The sequence below is a fragment of the Vitis riparia genome, chromosome 10 (assembly GCF_004353265.1).
Source record: "Vitis riparia cultivar Riparia Gloire de Montpellier isolate 1030 chromosome 10, EGFV_Vit.rip_1.0, whole genome shotgun sequence".
In the NCBI taxonomy this organism is placed as follows: Eukaryota; Viridiplantae; Streptophyta; class Magnoliopsida; order Vitales; family Vitaceae; genus Vitis; species Vitis riparia.
This window is the reverse complement of record NC_048440.1, coordinates 16,847,068-16,865,167: the sequence shown is the minus strand read 5'-3', so window position 1 is coordinate 16,865,167 and position 18,100 is coordinate 16,847,068. Positions and strand designations below refer to the sequence as shown.

The 18,100-nt window shown below is 36.4% G+C and overlaps 2 protein-coding genes and 1 pseudogene across 2 annotated transcripts; all 3 read left to right on the top strand.

Annotated features, from left to right (window-relative positions):
* The first annotated feature begins 2,076 nt into the window (after nucleotides 1–2,076).
* LOC117922836 (GDSL esterase/lipase At1g28580) lies at nucleotides 2,077–8,473 on the top strand. The gene is made up of 5 exons (XM_034841021.1): nucleotides 2,077–2,372; nucleotides 2,450–2,659; nucleotides 7,452–7,600; nucleotides 7,678–7,954; nucleotides 8,084–8,473. The coding sequence occupies exons 1-5, from the start codon at nucleotides 2,144–2,146 to the stop codon at nucleotides 8,341–8,343; spliced, it is 1,125 nt and encodes a 374-aa protein (XP_034696912.1). The 5' UTR covers nucleotides 2,077–2,143; the 3' UTR covers nucleotides 8,344–8,473.
* Nucleotides 8,474–11,099: 2,626 nt separating this feature from the next.
* LOC117923419 (GDSL esterase/lipase At5g45910-like) lies at nucleotides 11,100–13,137 on the top strand. Its single transcript, XM_034841689.1, has 5 exons — nucleotides 11,100–11,406; nucleotides 11,723–11,944; nucleotides 12,040–12,188; nucleotides 12,366–12,642; nucleotides 12,740–13,137. The coding sequence occupies exons 1-5, from the start codon at nucleotides 11,166–11,168 to the stop codon at nucleotides 12,943–12,945; spliced, it is 1,095 nt and encodes a 364-aa protein (XP_034697580.1). The 5' UTR covers nucleotides 11,100–11,165; the 3' UTR covers nucleotides 12,946–13,137.
* A 2,006-nt stretch (nucleotides 13,138–15,143) lies between these two features.
* Nucleotides 15,144–17,620, top strand: LOC117923151 (annotated as a pseudogene).
* Nucleotides 17,621–18,100: the final 480 nt, after the last annotated feature.

The window sequence follows — 18,100 nt, the reverse complement described above, 5'->3', positions numbered from 1 at the left end:
TTATTTCTAAGCTTACTTTAAAGGGTGGTGTGAAAGTGAAGATATGTTGCATGAGGTTCTAGGCCTTGAACCAAATTTTTATTTTTATTTTTTCTCCACTTTACAATGCAATCAGTTGAGGTAGAGAGGATCCAGCTAGGCTCAAACCAATTGAGGTGCATTTTATGTATTCTCTTTCTCTCCGGGTATCATATGTTTAGCCAATTGAGTTAGAGTCTTGACTAATCAAGGACTGGTCAAATAATTTATTCAATCGATTAAGGTTTTAAACTCCAATAGTTATATAATGATTAGTGAAATGGTTGAATATTTTTTAAGATTTTGGGAATTTCGAGCTAGAAACCTATTAATTGAAGTGTTTAAAAGTATTTATCCGTATGAAACTCATTACATTCAATTGCTAAACTATATATATATATATACTTCTTTTTTTTCTCATTCAAAGTTCTTTCAAGTGCATTCAATTCAAAACTTGCTACTTTCTCAAATGCACCTTTAGGTCCTTCCTAGTTTTCTTTTATATCGAGAGCTTTACTTGCTACTAGTATTAAAGTTTACATGTACATCTACATTTGTTGTGAGAAAAAAATTTCAAGTGAGTTGGATCACTTGAAGTATTTGTAAGGTTCAATGGAACTTTGAAATTGAAGTGTACAAATTACGCGCTTATGGTTCAAGTTTTAGAGTTAGTGAATCCCTTACTTGGTTAAGAACTTAAAAAGAGTGAATATAAGCTATTTATTGAATCACTATAATAGAGTTTATGCTTCCTTCTCTTATTTACTTATTTTTGCTCTTTACTTAATCATTATCTACTTCTCAACTTGTCCTTTAATTGATATTTCCAAAAAAGGACTAACACCCCATCCCCAACCCTCCCTAGGGTATATAGCTAAGTTGAATTAGTTTGTTTTTAAAAACAAAAATAAAATATAGCAAAATAGCCATATAAGATTAAGTAACATTTTCAAGTAATTTACAAGCAATAACATAGCTAAAAATGGTTATAAGGGGCAAATTAAAAAAAAAACTATGAAGGGTAAAAAGTTAGTTAATTGCATATTTGGATATATTTCTTTTCTTTTTCATTATTTAAAACACTTTTTAATTATTTTTAAAATTTAAGAAAATAAAAAGATTTTCACTTTATGATATTTAAAAAGAGTTTTTAAATACACAAGGTATTTGTATAAAGATATTTTATATTTTATAGAAGAGTTTCTATTTTTAAAAATAAAACACAAGAAGCGTATTCAAAATGATGCCTAAATTAAATTATTTGATGTTTTAGATATTAAAAAAAACCACAAATTTTATCCATACATTTAAAAAAATTTAAAGAATTTTTCAAGAGAATTAGAAAAATAGTAAGAGGTTTCATTAGAAAATTTTCAATAATTTTACAACATTTATAGCAAATTTTTTTACACTTTTCTAAAAAAATTTAATAATTCTTTTAATAATATTAATTTTTTATTTAAAAAAAATTATAAATCAGTTGAAAAATATAAAGCTTTTGTTAAATAATTATCTATAATTTGATAATTATCATTCTTATTTCCTCATTATTTAATTAAATATGAAAGTCTAAAATGTTTAAATATTTCAAAATTGATTAGAAACTTCCATTAAAAAAATATTCAATAAAACATCAAACAAAAATTAAAAAAATTTGAATTTATTACAAAAAGTTACAAAAAAAAAATTAAAAATTAAAAATTTTAAATATAATTTATGGATGGAAGGAAAAACATATAGGATAAGGACAAAAAAAAAGATAAATAAGAATATTAAATGTTTTATTTTTATTAAATTTATTTAAGATTAAATCCTAACATGTATTATATGAATTTGAATAATAAAAATTTTACTATAATTATTTTTTATTTTTAAAAAAACTTAAATATAAGTTTAGGGGGTAAATTCTATCAATTTCTCTCTCTTTTAAAAGAAATTCCTAATAAATATTATTAAATATTTTTTAGGGGGTTTTGAATTGGGTCCACTAAAAGTGGCATTTTTTCAATCACATGACTGTCAACACGTGCCACTCCGACCGGAAGAAAAAAAGGAACCCACAAAAGGCTAGAGTCTCTGCACCAAAATCCTAGTGGGAAGACAAGGCTTCAAATTGTAGGTCGTCATGGTTTGGAGATTCATACTTGTCCTCATATTCGCTCACACCCAACAAGTCATTGGTTGCTACAAATCAATCTTCAGCTTTGGGGATTCTCTGACTGACACCGGAAACCTGCTCCTTGCTTCCCCTGCCCATAACCTTCCGCACTTCGCCAAACCCCCGTATGGAGAAACCTTCTTTCATCGTCCCACCGGAAGATGCTCCGATGGCCGTCTTATAATAGATTTCATCGGTATGTACCTCTGTATTCATGCGTGCTCTTTCCCTTCTCATTTGCCTTTACTACGGTGTTGTTTTATTTTTTTCCAGCTGGGTTTCTTGGTCTTCCATTAATACACCCGTATCTTGAAACTACGGATCCTCGCCAGAGTGTGAATTTCGCAATTGTTGGAGCCACGGCGCTCGATGATGAATTTTTTCAAGCGAGAAATATTCATATTCCTTATACCAACATATCTTTGGGAATTCAGTTGGGTTGGTTTAAAGATAAGCTGCTATCTCTTTGCCCCACATTTTCAAGTAAGAGAATTTCTTCCCTCCTTTTTTTTTTTTGAAAAATATTTTTCTCTTATTATGAAGGGTTTGGAAGATGATAATTCTTTTCAAATACGTGGTGGAGGACATGGATGTTGATATATGGCACAAGAACAGGGTAGAAATTTATGACAGCAAAGGAAAAACAAATTTTTTTCAGTAAAGAAAAACTTGGTATCTGGAAGTATACTTTTATTCATTGCATTGCTCTTTATATAGAGCTGAAACATAACAGGAAGTCAAGAGAATTTGCTAATTTCTAGCCATGTCTAACCAATTCCTAATATCAAGCCAAAACAATATATATATATATATCCAGAAAATATTTCCTAAAGACTTGGTCTATTGACCAATTATTCAGCAACTTTTTGTTTGCCCATAATTGTAGCAACTTAAGGCACGTTTCCAACACTCCTCCTTGCCTTAGTAGTTGTAGAGGCCTATTTTGCTTCTTAAGGTTTCAAATCTAGCTTTTGGTAGAGCCTTGGTTAACACATCTGCAATTTGATCCTCAGTCTTGCGATAAAGCAGTTTAACTTCACCATCCTTTTGTTCTTCTCTTAAGTGATACAACTTGATCTTGAAATGCTTAGTCTTGCCATGAAAAACAGAATCATTTGAAATTGCAATTGCAGCTTGGTTATCTACATGAATCTGTGTTGGCTCATTTTGCTTCATGTGTAGATCTGCAAGTATTTTTCTGATCCAAATTGCTTGATTTACAGTAGCATTGGCTGCTACATATTTTGCCTCTGCTGTACTTTGAGCTGTCACATCTTGCTTCTTTGAGGACCATGAAAAAATTCCGGATCCAAAGCTGAAACAAAATCCTGTTGTACTTCTCACGTCATCAATAGAACCTGCCCAATCACTATCAGAATAACCATGAAGTTTAAAATTCTGACAGTAAGAATATTTAATGCCATAATTTGTTGTGCCCTTGATATATCTTACAATCCTTTTGGCAGTTTGAAAATGCACTTCACTGGCACAATGCATGAATCTTGAAAGCAAGCTTACTGAAAACATTATGTTTGGTCTGGTGGCTGTAAGATACATCAAGCAACCAATCAGACTCCTATATTGGCTTTCATCCACTTTTTCTGTTCCATCATCTTTGCTAAATTTCTCCTTCTGATTCATTGGTGTGCTGGTCCTTTTGCAATCATCCATGTGAAATTTGTTAAGAATTTCCTTTGCATACTTCTTTTGGCTTATGAAGACTCCATCATGATCTTGCTTCACCTCCATACCCAGAAAGTAGGACATCAAGCCAAGGTCTGTCATCTCAAATACTTTGAGCATTTTAGCTTTAAACTCTTTTACCAATTTCTCATTGCTACCTGTTACAAGCAAATCATCAACATAAACAGAAACTACAATTAAGTTAGCATCTATTCCTTTTACATATAATGTAGCTTCACTTGGACTTTTAACAAATCCAAGACTTTGAAGATGTTCATCAATCCTACTGTACCAGGCCCTGGGAGCCTGTTTAAGACCATATAAGGCCTTCTTCAACAAGTAGACCTTCTCCTCCTGTCCCTTGACTTGGAATCCCTTGGGCTGCTCTACATAAATTTCCTCTTGAAGATAACCATTTAAAAAAGCAGATTTTACATCCAACTGGTAAGTTTTCCATTCCTTTTGTGTTGTCAAAGCAAGCAACATTCTGATTGTATCCAAGCGTGCTACTGGAGCAAAAGTTTCTGAGAAATCCACTCCAAACACTTGACTATACCCCTTCACAACTAATCTGGCTTTGTGTTTATTTACAGAACCATCTGCATTAAGTTTGGTTCTATAAACCCATTTGACTCCAATGACCTTTCTGTGTTGAGGTCTGTCCACCAACACCCAGGTGTCATTCTTTTCAATCATTCTAAGCTCCTCTTTCATTGCTTCAATCCACTTGTCATCCTTCTCTGCCTCTTCAAATTCTGCAGGCTCAAAAACAGCAACATTGTTTCTTTCATAAACATTAGATAAGGACCTTATACCTCTAACCGAGACATCATCTATGTCTTCATCAAAGTATTGCGGAACCTCTGGCAGTTGCATCTTTATTGACTCCTCCCAGTTCCATTGTCTATCCTCCATGAACTTGACATCTCTACTTACAAGAATTTTTCCATTTTGTGGTTGGAAAATTCTGTAAGCCTTGGAAGAGTTGCTATATCCAATGAAAACTCCTGGTTCTGCCTTCTTATCAAGTTTGTCTCTTTTCACCTGTCGCACATAAGAAAAACAGAGACAACCAAAAGTTCTTAGATTCTTCAAATCTGGTTTATAACTAAACCAGGCTTCAAATGAAGTTTTTTTCTACAAAACTCTAGTTGGCAGCCTATTCAGCAAAAAAACTGCAGTGTTTGCAGCCTCTACCCACAATTTCTTTGGTAACTCCTTCTCATGTAGCATACACCTTGTCATCTCCATAATACTTTGATTTTTTCTCTCACTTACTCCATTCTGTTGTGGAGTGTAAGGTGTTGTGAGTTGGTGCTCAATACCGACTTTTTCATAGAACTTATCAAAAATTTCATTTGTGTATTCTTTCCCATTATCTGACTTTATCTTCTACATCCTGCAACTGCTTTGATTCTCCACCCATGCTTTATATTTCCAAAATACATTAACAACCTCAGATTTGGATTTGAGGAAATAAATCCAACAAAATCTGGTATAATCATCAATAAATGCAATGTAGTACTTACTACCATTTAAAGATGGTGTTTTCTGAGGTCCTCCAACATCTGTGTGTACCAGTTGCAGCTTGTGCATTGCTCTCCATGCTGTTTGAGGGAAAGGTCTTCTAGTTTGCTTGCCATATTGACAAGCCACACAATCAGCTAGCTTGTCTTCTAACAATGGCACACCTTTCACCAAATTCTGTTTCTGCATATGTAGAAGTCCAACATGGTGGAAATGCCCGAGCCTTCTGTGCCATAATTCTGCATTGCTTACAGTGCTTGAAAATGCTATTTGCTCATCCTCCATTAGATTTAGAGCAAAACTTTTTGCTCTCATTTTCACTTTGAATACATCTCTACCTTTCGCGTCTTTGATCATGCACCATTTGTCTTCAAATATGACTTTGAAACCTTTTTCAATCAGCTGTCCAACACTAAGCAAGTTTTGATCAATGTCAGGCACATATAGAGCATCAGTAATATACTTCAAACCTGTTAAGCTTTCTATAGCCACAGCTCCTTTACCCTTAACTGAAATAAATTCACCATTTCCAATTTTTACTTTGGAGATGATAGTTTTATCAAGCTCCTTAAAGAGCTCTTGGTCATTGGTCATGTGGTTTGTGCAGCCACTATCAATCAACCAGGAATCGCTAGAGCTGTTACTTGTTGTGAAGCATGTTGCAACAAAAAGTTGCTCTTCTTGATGTTGCTCAGTAGAAGCTTTTGCCTCTTCATGTTGTTGTGACTTGCAAATCCGCTCCATGTGTCCAATCTGACCACATTTCCTGCACTTGACATCAGGCCTCCACCAACACTTCCTTTGTGGGTGATTTGTCTTTTTGCAGTGTGGGCAAGGTGGATAGGTTCCATCCTTGTTTTTGTTGTTGTTGTCAGTCTTGTTGTTCTTCTTCTTATTGTTGTTTTTCTTGTCTTTGCCTCCTCCTGAATTTTCTGCCTTTGCTTGAAGCACACCCTCCATCGATTCTTCTTTTCTTATCATTCTCCTTTGCTCTTGTGCCTGCAATGCATTCACCAATTCTGCCAAGGATATGCTTGACAAATCCTTAGATTCTTCTAATGAAGAAATTTTAGACTCATACTTTTCAGGCAGAGTTACAAGAATTTTTTGCACAATTCGTTCATCAGAGAAGTCCTTACCAAGCAACCTCACCTTGTTTACTATGCCCAGCAACTTGTCAGAGTAGTCTTTGATGGTTTCTGTCTCCTTCATTTTCAGCATTTCAAACTCCCTGATCAAGTTGAGTACTTTCATATTTTTGGTTCTTTCATTGCCTTGGTATTCCTTTTTGAGGTAGTCCCAAATATCTTTTGCTGACTCCAAGTTCATGATTCTTGTAAATATAGTGCTTGAAACAACAGAGAATAAGTAGGCTTTAGCTTTGGACTTCCTGGTCTTCCTCTCTTTGTGGGTCTTAAGCTGAGTCATCGTAGGGTTCGCCGGCAATGGGGGAACATCATAGTCTTCCTCTATAGCTTCCCAAAGATCTAATGCTTCAAGATGGACTGTCATTCTAACAGCCCAGGCTTGATAGTTATCACCATCAAAAATCGGTGGTGCAACATGGGAGAAAGTTGTTTCAGTTTCCATTTCTGGATTCACTCAACTCATAGTTCCCTCAAGAAGAAGAGCTCTGATACCAAATTGTTGATATATGGCACAAGAACGGGGCAGAAATTTATGACAGCAAAGGAAAAACAAATTTTTTTCAGTAAAGAAAAACTTGGTATCTGGAAGTATACTTTTATTCATTGCATTGCTCTTTATATAGAGCTGAAACATAATAGAAAGTCAAGAGAATTTGCTAATTTCTAGCCATGTCTATTGACCAATTATTCAGCAACTTTTTGTTTGCCCATAATTGTAGCAACTTAAGGCACGTTTCCAACAATGGACAATCATGACTGGACAAAGGGTTACATACCATTTTGTTGTTGAAAGAAAGAAAAAATATATTTATGTTTTTAATTAGTGACAAAACCCTGAACACCAAAACACAACAATCATAAATTTATGTGGTTTCTGCTGATGATAGCTTCTTTGTCAATCCAATGGTGAATCACAGATTGCAATGAGCTCTTTAAAAGCTCTCTGTTTCTTATGGGAGAGATTGGAGGTAATGACTACGGTTATCCATTCTTCCAAGGAAGAAGCTTAGAAGAGATTCGGACATATGTGCCTCCAGTTATTCATGCCATTGCTTATGCCATCACTGTAAGATGATTGGTTGCATTATGCTTGTTTCTTTTGCTGACCTGTTACTGGAAGAGGTTCATGCCATTGCAATGCAGGAGTTGATTGAGCTCGGGGCAGTGACACTCATGGTCCCTGGAAATCTACCGACTGGATGCTCAGCATCCTACCTAACACTATTCAAGACTCCAAATATTGAAGACTATGACCCTGTAACCGGCTGTTTAAATTGGCTAAACGAGTTTGCTGAGTACCACAATGAACAGCTTAAGACAGAATTGAATCGGATTCGTGAGCTTTATCCTCATACCAACATTATCTATGCAGATTATTACAATGCTGCAATGCGTATCTATCGTTCTCCGAACAAATTTGGTACTTGTGATCTCTAATATACTGCCTTTGGCCTGGATATATTTGTTGTGGTAGTGTGATGTAGCTACCAGTAGATAGTGCTGGGGTTGAAAGACTGCTGTGTCTCACACTGTGATTATGTAATCTCAGGATTTAAAAGAGGAGCTCTTACAGCATGCTGTGGAGGGGGAGGCCCATACAACTACAATTCATCAGTGGAATGTGGCAATCTACCTGCAACTTCTTGTGATGACCCTTCCTTGTATGTTAGCTGGGACGGTTTGCACCTAACCGAAGCTGCATATAAATGGATTGCGAATGGGTTGCTTGAAGAACCATACACCTTTCCTCCCCTTAATGCCTCTTGCATTTCTGCAGATGTAACTACTGGATATTCTAGCGGTATGTAGCCAAGAAAACATAGGTTGTTATTGTTGGGCAATTTACTTCGAATTTCAACATATTCTAGTATTCCTTTTCCTGAATCCTTATCAACATGTGACTAATTTCACCCTTGAGTAGCGGGGCAAGTTTGTTGAAGGTTTCGTCCTTGGTATGAGTTTGAACAATTCTAACTCCTAGGTAATTAGATAATGATGAAAAAATAAGGTTTTTCGGGTTATATTTTAAAATGCCAAAAAATCTCAATTCGTTGTTTCATTAATTACTTTTCTCACCTCAAGACATGAATGAAACTATGAATACGAGAATCGCTTTATTTACACAGTACAAGTGTCTTGACCTTCATTTTTATGGGAAAAAAAAAAAATCAAAGAGAGGACTTCTATTTTTCAAAAAGAAGAATTGTATTTTTTCTATTCTTCAAGTTTTCATGAAGAGAGAGTAGAAAATATAAAGAGAGAGTAGAAAACATATTTTTTCTAATAATTTTTTTATTTTAATTTTAATAGTGGTAGTTTTAAAACTATTAGAAATTGTCTCTTAATTTTTTATTTTGTTGGGTCGGATCGAGTTAGCCCACTTGGACACCTAATTAACCCAACTCTGACAGATATAAAGATTAATAAAACACATCTCTCTTGTAACTAAAAGTGACTAACTTATCAATAAATCTAAAATAGATATAAAGATATTGTATAAAAATTTTCTAACACAAAGCCAATGAGAGCTCAAGAAAAAGTTTAAAGGGCTTGATCCGATTCTTCTTTATGGACAAAAGTTTTGCTTTTCTTCCAAATGGTTTAAAATAAGCATGTAGTGGCGGCTCTCCACAACTTCATATGCTTCTTCCCAACAAAAGTCCAATGTCAACTTAATAGCATTTTTCCAAGAGTAACATGCATTAATATTCTTATTTCATTTTAGCACAATAAAGGACATGATTAAGGATGACATTATGATGAAAATTTTTAGTGACCTTCCCACCCCTAATTAGATAGGTTTGGGAATAAATAAATGCGATAAGGATGAGTTTGAGATTTTTTATTTTATTTTTTTATTGGGAGAATTTGAGTATTGTTTTGTCCTTCCTTGATTGTGTATACAATTACATTAAAAATATTTTAATTTAAATATTTTCATTTTCCCATTTTTAACACATAAACAAAAGCTACTTTTAAAAAAAAAAAAGTTATATCAATTATAATATTTATTTATTTATAAAATATATTTATTTTTAATTTATTTAAATATTTTTGAAAATTTTCATATTAAAAAAAAGGGGGATGGGGTGAGCCAGGTGTAATAATTTCCCAATCCCATGTCACCTAGTTTAAAATTTTTGTTGGGATAGGGATGGAAATAAGTTTATGTAAATAGAACAAGGTCTTCTCTCACAAGTGTTCTTCCTTACAAAGAATCTCTTTGAATTTTTCCGCTTCTCAAGTACATGTTTCTTGGAATGGTGAACAAGGACATACGCTATACTCCCAAATTACCATTAATTAACATTAGTCTTTCACCCTTTAATTGATAGCAAGCCTTTTAATGAAATTTTCTTTAATTTCCTTCCAAACTTCTCATAACTAAAGAGAAATACCTACCAGAAGACCTAAATTAATAAGAAGGAGCTCCCCCACTTTGCATCCTAATAGAGAAGCTAAATCCTCTTAATGAAGGTAACATTTTCGAAAAGTATGGGGGAAGCCATAGAGAAGTCATGTAGGCTAAGGGCCTTATCCTCACCCAAGCTTTTCAAAACCTTGAAGACCCATGATCCTTAGAAAAGGATCTCTCCAAGCACCTTGTCTCCTTGCTTTGAATAGACTTGATACACATCTCATTGATACTAACTCTTCATCCCTTGTTTCTTATAAAGGATCTTTAAAAGCATTTGTCACCTTCTCCTTTAATTTAGATTCTTGTAAGTGCCTTATCCTATTCACCTTTATGTTGCTTGCTTATAAGGTTCCGTTCGTGTGTTGTCATTTTATGAAAAGTTTTGATATTTTTATCCTCCCACTTGTTGAACTCTTCATCAGCCTTTTAGGGGCTCCACTTTCTTCATTAATAGGATTGCTTCTTTCTTTTTAGGATCCCAATAACCTCTCTTTAGAGCTTTTATCTTAGATGATGAAATTGAATGATCTCTTACACTATATTTAGTTATTAGAAAGAATTAAGAAAGAATATAATTTTTTTTTTTATATTTGATTTTCATATGAAAAATAGTAAATAAAGTCAAATATAATTAAAATGAGTAAGAAACTCATATCTTTCTAAATTATTTAATCTTTATACATAAAAGTTAAATAAATAAAATAAACTTAAAGTAGGTTATAAAAATAATTTATTAATTTTAAATTCATTTTTTATATTTTTTTTCCTTACATTTTCCCTCAAACTTTCTAACAATCATAGCATTAAATTCGTACCTCATCCAACAACAGTGTTGGTGCTCTTCTATGTGAACAAAAAGAAAATGCTTTGGATACAAAAATTCTCCTATTTACTGCAGAGCTTGGAAAAGTGCTTATTCTTAGGAACAAATAGCGAAAAATATTGTCTGGATAATGCCATTTGGGGCAAATCCAAAAATGGAACTCCATTTATTTGCAAGGTTGTGCTTGTACCCTTTAATGGCTTAACAAATATTAAAGTAAGGAAGCACATGTGAGGGGTACCGTTTGTATTTATATGTAACTGTTCTGCTCTAAAGGGCTGCTAAATCAGTTGGGAGTTGCTTTCCTTTAAAGCTCTACTGCTTCAAGGCCTTCCGATATTTAATCACAAACCAAACTCCACATCTTCCATTGATTCAACACCATTCACTATGAGATTTTCTTTCCTCATCCCCTTCCTTTTCATTTTATGTCGCTTCAGTACTGTGTCAACATGTGACAAGCGGTATGAGTCCATTTTTAGCTTCGGTGACTCTCTAGCCGACACCGGAAATTTCCTTCTCTCTGGGGCCCTTGCTTTTCCTGTCATCAGAGAGCTACCTTACGGAGAAACCTTCTTTAGACATGCAACAGGTCGGTGCTCTGATGGACGTCTGATAGTGGACTTCATAGGTATACCTCTCATCCCCACCTCTCTTATGGCCTTCTTATTCCCAAATCAATGTCACTCAATTGTATAAGTTGGATATTGTTTAAAATCATACACTTTATTTTACTGAATCACTGATTGACAATACCACGAATGCAAGCTTTCTCTTTAATGGGTCTTTTTTCTTGCTCTTCCCCCTTGTAGTTGAATCAAACTTCCAAGCTTCCCAACTTCCAACATTATGTATCTCATATATACACATGCAGGCTAGCTGCATGGCTGACCTCTAACAATTTACAAAAATTTCTCCCTCAAAAGATTAAATTGTGGTGAATGTAGCTGAGGCTTTTGGGATTCCATACCTGCCGCCCTATCTATCACTTGGCAAGGGCAAGTCTTTCCGTCATGGAGTAAATTTTGCTGTTGCTGGAGCTACTGCATTGGACCCAGAATTCTTCTACCACCAAAAACTTGGTCGGATCTTGTGGACAAACAATTCATTGAGCATCCAGCTTGGCTGGTTTAAGAAGCTAAAACCCTCCATTTGCACCACTAAAAAGGGTAACAATATAAGCCTATCTATATGTACTTCACCTTGGATGTCCCTTTACATGAACATACTTTTCCGATTAACCTCATTTTACTTCTTCACACAGGCTGTGATAATTTCTTCCGGAAATCGATATTTCTGGTGGGAGAGATCGGTGGAAATGACTACAACTACCCATTCTTTGTCGGTGGAAGCATTAAACAAGTTCAAGCTTTAGTGCCTCTGGTTGTTGAAGCAATTACTAAGGCTGCCAGTGTAAGATGAGCATATCGAATTAATGTACCCAACTGTTTGTTCTCTCCCTGTAGCTATTTCACCTGTTTCCATTTTTATTTCTTTCGACTTTCTGGTGCTTGTATCGTGTAATTTGGATTAACCAGGTTCAAGGAATGTGAGGCCTGACAACTTCTTAACTTGTGGGTGATATTTTAGATGTTGATAGAGGAAGGTGCGGTGACGCTTATGGTTCCTGGAAACTTTCCAATTGGGTGCTCGGCGGTGTACCTGACTATATTCCGAAGCCCCAACAAAGCTGATTATGATGAAAATAATGGGTGTTTAAAGGCATTCAATGCTTTCGCTCAGTATCACAACACTCATCTCAAGCTGGCTTTGGATAAACTTGGACTGAAGTACCCGCATGCCAAGATCATTTATGCTGACTACTACAATGCTGCTATGCCTCTTTTTCAATCTCCTCGATCATTTGGTGAGTTTTGTTTAACATTTTTTTCAAAAGCATTCTCTCATACAATATATAAATGTTATTAATTTTATAAAAAATTTATTTGAAATGTATGATGCAGGATTTTATAATGGGGCCCTAAGAGCTTGTTGTGGTGGAGGTGGACCATACAATTTCAATAATTCAGCAAGGTGTGGTCATATTGGCTCCAAAGCATGCAATGATCCTTCAAGTTATGCAAACTGGGATGGAATTCACTTGACAGAAGGAGCTTACAAGATTATTGCCACTAGTTTGATCAATATCTCTTTTTCTTCTCCTCCTTGAGACAGTTCTCTGAGCTGTGATATAATCACCATGAATAAAATGGTATCTATGTGTGCACTCCATGAAATTGGGATTGCTAAACAGCACACAAGTAGTTCTTACTCTTTATTTGTATGTAACTTGAAGTGAGTTCATTTTCATTCAACTAGATGAGCTTCTGTTCTTCTACGATATGAGGTTTTGTTGGAATTACATGAAGGCATGATTTACCAAATTTGAAGGACATGATATTAAGAAAGCTACTTAACAACTTTGAAGGACATGACATTAAGATATCTCTAGAGGTGAATTAGATCCCAGAAAATAAACAGAGCTGGCCAGTTGGCTAGGTTTTCATTTTTTGCTCTTAACTGGGCTTGAGTTGATCTAGTGACATCTTTCATTTGGAATTGGAGAATCAAGCCCTAAATTAATTGGTTCAATCTCTCAGACCCATTAAAATCTAGGGCTAGTAGGCCAAAATTTCAATCTAAACTAATGTACTTAAGGCAGATCCAACCCATGTGTTGCCTAGTGAGTTGGACTTTGGGCATGATATCAAGCAAGGCTGAAGGCCAACTAAAACATATGGATTAAAGCCACTTTGATTCGAATTTGCTGCTCTCAACTGGGTTGAGATTTGTTTAGGTGGTGTTTGGTTTTTTATTTAATTTTAAAATTAAATAACGCTTAATAATATTAAATATTAGGTTATTTATTTTTTTAATATTTTATTTTTATTAAGTATTAGAAAGTTAAAAAAAAAAACCAATTTGTTACTTTTTTTTATTTAAAAAAAAAATTATTTTAAAAAAACAAAACATTTTTGTATTTTATATTTAATAAAAAATTTTAAAAATTAAATAATAAGTTATGAAAAAATAGAAAAATAAATACCTTAAAATCTAAAAATAAATTGTTTTTAATAAAAAAAAACAAAAAAAACAAACGTATTCTTAGGATACCAATACTTAACAACATCTCAATCATAATCAAAGAAATTCTGTGCTATCTTTCAAACCGGCATTATGGTTGGTAGATCTTCAAGCAGTGCCGAATATTTATATTTATTCCAAATCTAGAGCTTAGACCCCTTAATTGATTGGATGATTCTTGTTCAAGCTTTTCTCCGGTTCGGGCTCACTCAATTGATCTATAAACTAATTAATATTATATGCTATCTTGGAACTTAACTGTTCCAGAATGTGACATTAAATAGTATCTGGAGACCTGATTTCCCATAGTATGAATAAGATGAATATTGGTGTATGTGGGCGTATAATGTAGCATAAATCAAGGGCACTGCACTAACATTCTGGCCTAAAGCATGTGGTTTTAATGTGAGAAAGCCTATGATTTCTTTAGAGGTTACCCAAATTAATTTCCCTGCCATTGAGATTGATTACTGATTCCTGATACTAGATATGATTATAGAATTATTTAAATAACTATGGAGTTTGTAAATGGGATTAAAATTCCCAAAATTTAGAAACTATCTATCAGCTCCCCTCGAAGTATTTTTATATGACAAGAACATATTTTCTGGACATAACTTTCAAAAGATGAATACACCATGTTCGATTACCACAAAGTTTCAAATGTCATTAAGATAATGGTTTAATTCTTCTACTTAACTTTGGTACATTTTTCATGATCCACACGTAGACTTATCAATATGGAGTTCAACAAGTTCAGCCTATGAATGTAATAGAAGATTGGTAATGAGCATGTGTGGTATACCCTATGCTTTCTTCTCTATTAACCAGTTTGGTAACCCAAGGATGGGATCGCCGTCAGACACAGAGGATCTTACAAATACACACCTTAATCCTTACGGGTGGCAAAGCTATGACAAGATGATGAACCATATACAACTATATATTCATACCAAAAAAGCTCATGCATCCTTTGTAATTATCATCGGATTGTTTTTAGTCCTCAATGACGGCAGGAATATTACAGCTACTCCATTCTACAAGGATCTTCTTCTCTATATAAGGTTGTGCCAATGGATTCAAAGGCAATTTTGCCTTCACTGGAAACTCAACATTATGAACATGGAAGACGGAGATAGAGCTGTTGGTAGGAGCTGGAGTTGCCAAGGGGTTGCTTTTGAGGGTGATAGAGGCAAGCGTGATATCTCTGTGGCTCCTCGAGAGAGGCCTAAAAATGAGCGGAGTTGAAGGTGGGTATGGATTCCTTGGAGTCAGAAGATTAGTATGGATGTGTTTCCATTGTCCAATGCGTTAGAGAGGTCCTTGAGCCAACGATCAAGCAGCCATTTCTGCGACTTGGATTTTGCTGATGAAGCAGACAAATTGGAGTGCTTGGAGGAGAAAGGAGAAAGCCAAGATTTGGAGAAACAAGTCCTTGTTCTGAAAGGTGATCAAATAAAGCAGGGTGATGCACCAAAAGTGGAGAAACCAAGAGAATCTAGGCTGTCCATCATACTTCGGGATCAAGGATTGTTCATCGTCTACAAGCGCCTTCTTTTGGTTTGTAACGACCCGCACCCAACCATGTAGATATTGTCCGCTTTGGGCCCAAGGGGGCCCCCACGGCTTTAAAATGCGTCTACTTGGTTAAGAGGAGCCTCTATATATATAGCGCCAGGAACTTGTTCCCCTATCCGATATGGGTCATCACAAATACCCCCCCATGTAGATACAACGTCCTCGTTGTGTCCCATGAGATTGTGGGGTCAAACAGATAAACACCCCTTACGGAGCCAAACAAACCCCCACACCGGGATCGGGGATCGACTCTGATACCATTTGTAACAACCCGCACCCAACCATGTAAATATTGTCCGCTCTGGGCCCAAGGGGGCCCTCATGGCTTTAAAACGCGTCTACTTGGTTAAGAGGAATCTCTACATATATAGCACTAGAAACATTCTCCCCTATTCGATGTGGGACATCACAAACACCCCCCCCCATGCAGACACAACGTCCTCGTTGTGTCCCACAGGATTGCGGGGTTAAATAGACAAACACCCATTACGGAGCCAAACAAACCCCCACACCGGGGTTGGGGATCGGCTCTGATACCATTTGTTACGACCCGCACCCAACCATGTAGATATTGTCCACTTTGGGCCCAAATGAGCCCTCACGGCTTTAAAACGCGTCTACTTGGTTAAGATGAGTCTCTACATATATAGCGTCAGAAACATTCTCCACTATCCGATGTGGGACATCACAAACACCCTCCCATGTAAATACAACGTCCTCGTTGTGTCTCATGAGATTGTAGGGCCAAACACCCCTTACAGAGCCAAACAAACCCCCACATCGGGGTCGGGGATCGACTCTGATACCATTTGTAACGACCCGCACCCAACCATATAGATATTGTCCGCTTTGAGCCCAAGGGGGCCCTCACGGCTTTAAAACGCGTCTACTTGGTTAAGAGGACCCTCTACATATATAGCACTAGAAACTTGTTCTCCTATCCGATATGAGACATCACATGGTTTGCTTGGCATTGAACATCACAGCCTTGGTGTTTGCAGCTACTAGGTACTTTCCATATGCCAAGTGCAATGCAGCCTTGTTTTCCATTGGGAACATACTCGCTTTGAGCCTCTGCCGGAGTGAGGCCTTCTTACGGGTTGTGTTCTGGCTGGTTGTGAAATTGTTGGGGAAGCCATGGGTTCCTCTTCCTCTCAAAACTGCCACCACATCCTTTCTCCAATCCCATGGAGGAGTTCATAGCGGCTGTGGCATCTCGTCAATAGCTTGGCTTGTGTATGCCCTTGTGCTGACCATTAAAGACAGAGACAACACATCGGTAGAGATCATTGTTGTTGCCTCCACAATCCTCTCTCCTATGCATCACATCGTTGGGTGCATTCCCTCTTGTTCGCCATCTCCATCACAATGTCTTTGAACGAACTCATCGATTTGCTGGCTGGACTGCTCTAGTACTTCTCTGGGCTTTTATTGTTATTAAAAACTGCTACAATCCTACTCTCCAAGCCTATGATTTCTGAGTCTCAATGCTGCAGAAAAGTCAGGATTTCTGGTTCACATTGGCCATAACCATGATAATAATCCTTCCATGGGTGACAGTAAGAAAGGTTGCTGTTAGGGTTACTGCTTCTTCAAACCATGCATCCATTATCAAATTTGAGGGAGGTGTCCAAGCTGGCTTATTGGGTAGAATTAGCCCTTCCCCTCTCTCTGGGTGGCATACCTTTGGCATTATATCAGATGGAGAAAATGGTCATATGATGCTTGCTGGTGCGGTAGGTGACTTCACCGAGTCACTGGTCTCAAAACCCCCAAGCCACCTTTGGGTTTGGAAATTGCACTTTGCTGGCCTACCTTGTCTTACAAACTTATACCAAAGAGTTCTACTGGTTGCGACTGGTTCTGGCATCTGCGTCTTCCTATCATTCCTCCTACAGCCCTCGTCAGCCAAAGTCTGTCTGTTGTGGGCGGCCAAGGGCATTGAGCAGAACTTCGGAAAGGAAAGTAAGCAGATGGTGAGTGGCTTTCCTATTGAATTGGTTATTGTACATGATACTGCTATATGTGGGCGTCCTAATGTGACAAAGATGAGTGTGGAAACAGCCCAGAGTTGGAAAGCAGAGGTAGTCATCGTCACCAGTAATCCTCAAGGAAGCAGAGACGTTGTTGGTGCCTGTAAGGCCGCTGGACTTCCAGCCTTCGGACCCATATGGGATTCCTAGAATTTTGTTGCAGAACCTAAACTATATTGAATCTGGTTCTTCGTATCTTAGTTATTTGTCTCTGCTGACATTCTACAACTAGCATATTATTCTCTGTACGGCATTCCTTAGTGGAATGTGCAAAAAAGAATAACTCAAGTAAATAATATCTCCGAAAGGATCATCTACAATTATAAATTGGCCTCCAAATGGATGCTCGTTTCACACGAATAAAATAGTTCTTTTTGTTCCTTTTGGTAGCTGAAGCTATTGAAAGAAAAATCCAATTCTAAAATACAGAGTCAGAATTGACCTCAACCTGACTAGGGCAGTCGCTAGGTTGGAGAAATGTCATTTTAACTCTTTGCCAGATGTGTTTGGATTCGGTTCAGATTAACAGGTGAATTAATGTCATTTTTCTAGCTTATGAGACAGCATCTTCCATCCCCATGAGGTGGCGTGAAGATGACCAGTAATCAGTTATGGACATTAGAGATGGCC

What these genes read in the sequence shown, in the direction of transcription:
- LOC117922836 (XM_034841021.1), top strand. Translation starts at nt 2,144, where the DNA reads ATGGTTTGGAGATTCATACTTGTCCTCATATTCGCTCACACCCAACAA. An exon ending in TCTTATAATAGATTTCATCG is followed by an intron (nt 2,373 to 2,449) that starts GTATGTACCTCT and finishes ATTTTTTTCCAG; the next exon opens with CTGGGTTTCTTGGTCTTCCA. An exon ending in CCATTGCTTATGCCATCACT is followed by an intron (nt 7,601 to 7,677) that starts GTAAGATGATTG and finishes ATTGCAATGCAG; the next exon opens with GAGTTGATTGAGCTCGGGGC.
- LOC117923419 (XM_034841689.1), top strand. Translation starts at nt 11,166, where the DNA reads ATGAGATTTTCTTTCCTCATCCCCTTCCTTTTCATTTTATGTCGCTTC. An exon ending in TCTGATAGTGGACTTCATAG is followed by an intron (nt 11,407 to 11,722) that starts GTATACCTCTCA and finishes TGGTGAATGTAG; the next exon opens with CTGAGGCTTTTGGGATTCCA. An exon ending in CATTTGCACCACTAAAAAGG is followed by an intron (nt 11,945 to 12,039) that starts GTAACAATATAA and finishes TTCTTCACACAG; the next exon opens with GCTGTGATAATTTCTTCCGG.